The 2,483-nt window shown below is 41.9% G+C and overlaps 1 protein-coding gene across 1 annotated transcript; it reads right to left on the bottom strand.

The window, feature by feature from the left end:
• Positions 1-257: 257 nt before the first annotated feature.
• LOC121451881 (olfactory receptor 151) lies at positions 258-1,187 on the bottom strand. Its single transcript, XM_041657680.1, has one exon. It carries the CDS (start codon positions 1,185-1,187, stop codon positions 258-260), a length of 930 nt encoding a protein of 309 aa, XP_041513614.1.
• Positions 1,188-2,483: the final 1,296 nt, after the last annotated feature.

A 2,483-nucleotide genomic window follows, 5' to 3' on the forward strand; every position in this document is an offset into this window, starting at 1 on the left:
GGATAAAAATTTTAAATTGCTTAACGTTTGTCTCCTATAGAGGAGCTAGCTCCCAATTATAAGAACAATGACCTTAAAATTGTATGTCCAGAGAAACAATAGGAGAAAAGATGAGAATAAGGAAAAGGAAATGAAGCATGTACCCAACCACGAAGAGTAGTGCTTGTTTCTTATCCACAGTTGGGTAGGCTTGCTGAGTGCATTTTCCAGGTGTTTGCAACCACGTACTCTTACACGGATAAAGATCAACATTTCCATCAAAGGAGTTTTCTCCTCAGTGTTTTGTCCAGGGCAGCCTTCACCTCTTTGTTTCTCAGGCTGTAGATCAGGGGGTTGAGCATGGGGATCACTGTGGTGTAGAACACAGAAGCTACATTCTCCTGGGCCAGGGAACTGGCTGTGGAAGGCTTTAAGTACATGAAGGCAGTGGATCCATAGAACAAGCCCACAGCTGCAAAGTGGGAGCTGCAGGTGCTGAAGGCTTTGGACCTGCCCTCAGTGGAGCTGATGCTCAGGATGCTTGACAGGATGAAGGCATAGGAAATTAGTACCGTTAAACTTGTGACTACAATATCGAACCCAGCTAAAAAGAAGACAGCCATCTCTACATCATAGGTACTAGAGCAGGAGAGCTTCATGAGGGGGAGGATGTCACAGAAGTAATGACTGATGAGGTCTTCACAATAATGTAACTTTAACATGAGGCCTGTCTCTATTGTTGAGCCAATGAGTCCTATGGCATAGACAAAAGCTACCAGCATGGAGCAGAGGGCAGGAGACATGATGATGTTGTAAAGCAAGGGGTGGCAGATGGCCACGTAGCGGTCATAGGCCATCACAGTGAGCATGTAACACTCAGCAATGACGAAAACAAGGAAGAAGTAGAGCTGTGACATGCACCCGTCATAGGAGATGAGGTTTCTTTGGGACACAAAGTTGATGAGCATTTTTGGGGTAATGACAGAGGAGTAGCAGAGATCCACAAATGACAAGTTGCTGAGGAAGAAGTACATGGGGGTGTGAAGCTGTGTGTTGAGTCCAATCAAGGTGATCATGCCCAGGTTTCCCACCATGGTGACCGTGTAGATCCCCAGGAAGAGGAGGAAGAGGGGCAGCTGGAGCTCTGGCCTGTTAGTTAACCCCTTGAGGATGAACTCTGTCACCATGGAGTGATTTTCTGAAACCATTGTGTCTAGGCGGGAGTCCTGTGGGGTGAAAGAGAAGGAGCTTGTGAGGGACTGTCCTTGCCCTGTTTGGAGCAGCTGGTTTTCTGCATTTGACACTTGCTGAACTGTCCTGGTTATGGCAGATGTGTCTTCTCCACATCTTGCTTCTTGCTGACCGAAGGACCAGTCCATAGGGTTTCAGAGGTCTTGACGTTTAGTACAAGGAAACGTTCTATACTTATTATCTCTGTCCTGCCATATTTGATGGGCAGTTGCATGTGTTGTAGAGCCAGCAAATGCTTCCTACTCAATTCAATGTTATTATTTTTAGACCATAATACTAAAACACTGCACTATTTATCACTAAAGTAAAATTAAGTATATTATATATACACAATACATATGTAACATTGAGCTATTTATTACTAATGTCAAGTTATGTATATTTTATATACACCTACATATATAATATATTTGTCTTTAAGAAGGATGGGTTATTATTGGAAGTTATGATACATAATGAATTGAATCCTCATTTTTAAGGTGTCTTTTTCATTTTCTTTCTTTTTTTTTCTTTTAATTAGGTACTTTTATGTAGTTCAGGTTATCCTTGAACTTGTGATGTCTGATCCTCTTCTTCCTGCTTGTTGGGATTACAGGCATGTGCTGTTCTACCCAGCATGGGAAACAGTTTTTTATGTCAGAACACAAATCTCACTGTGGTCATTGTTTCTGATACAGTTATTAATTATTGACATCTCTGCAGTACTCTGAAGTTTGCTTATCCTTTCAAAAGCCAATTTTAGTATTAGTTTTTTTTAAAAAGGAATTTTCCATTTAGTATGTGTGGCACATGTTCCTGTGTGTGTGTTGTGTGTGTGTGTGTGTGTGTGTGTGTGCGCACGCGCGCGTGTATGTGTGCACACACACATGTAAAGGCCAGAAAAGGGCATTTTTTTTTCTTTTTCTGGCTCAACCCAAGTTTTTGACATAGTGTGTTTATTTGGTCCTCAAGCTCAGGTTTTGACCAGACAGCCTGTGAGGTCCTATGATTCCTTTGTCTCTACACTCATCATTGGGCTTACAGATATGTACCCATGATTGGCCTTTATGTGGATATTATGGATTCAAACTCAGGCCCACTTGCTTGCCCAATAAGTGCTCTTTCCCACTGAGCTCTATATCTCGAATCATGTAACTCTTAAAGGTATTGGTTGTGGAAATACATGGGATAAGAAAAGAATTTACCTTCTTATTACACAGTGAGAAAACTTTACTGCCAGAGCAGTTGTATTTCACAAGCGAGTCTTGTGCTAA

This window comes from Microtus oregoni, unplaced genomic scaffold, assembly GCF_018167655.1.
Source record: "Microtus oregoni isolate MIOR12 unplaced genomic scaffold, Mior012 000008F_ref0000371, whole genome shotgun sequence".
In the NCBI taxonomy this organism is placed as follows: Eukaryota; Metazoa; Chordata; class Mammalia; order Rodentia; family Cricetidae; genus Microtus; species Microtus oregoni.

Excerpts from the sequence above, each read along its gene's own strand:
- LOC121451881 (XM_041657680.1), bottom strand. The coding sequence starts at position 1,187 with ATGGTTTCAGAAAATCACTCCATGGTGACAGAGTTCATCCTCAAGGGG.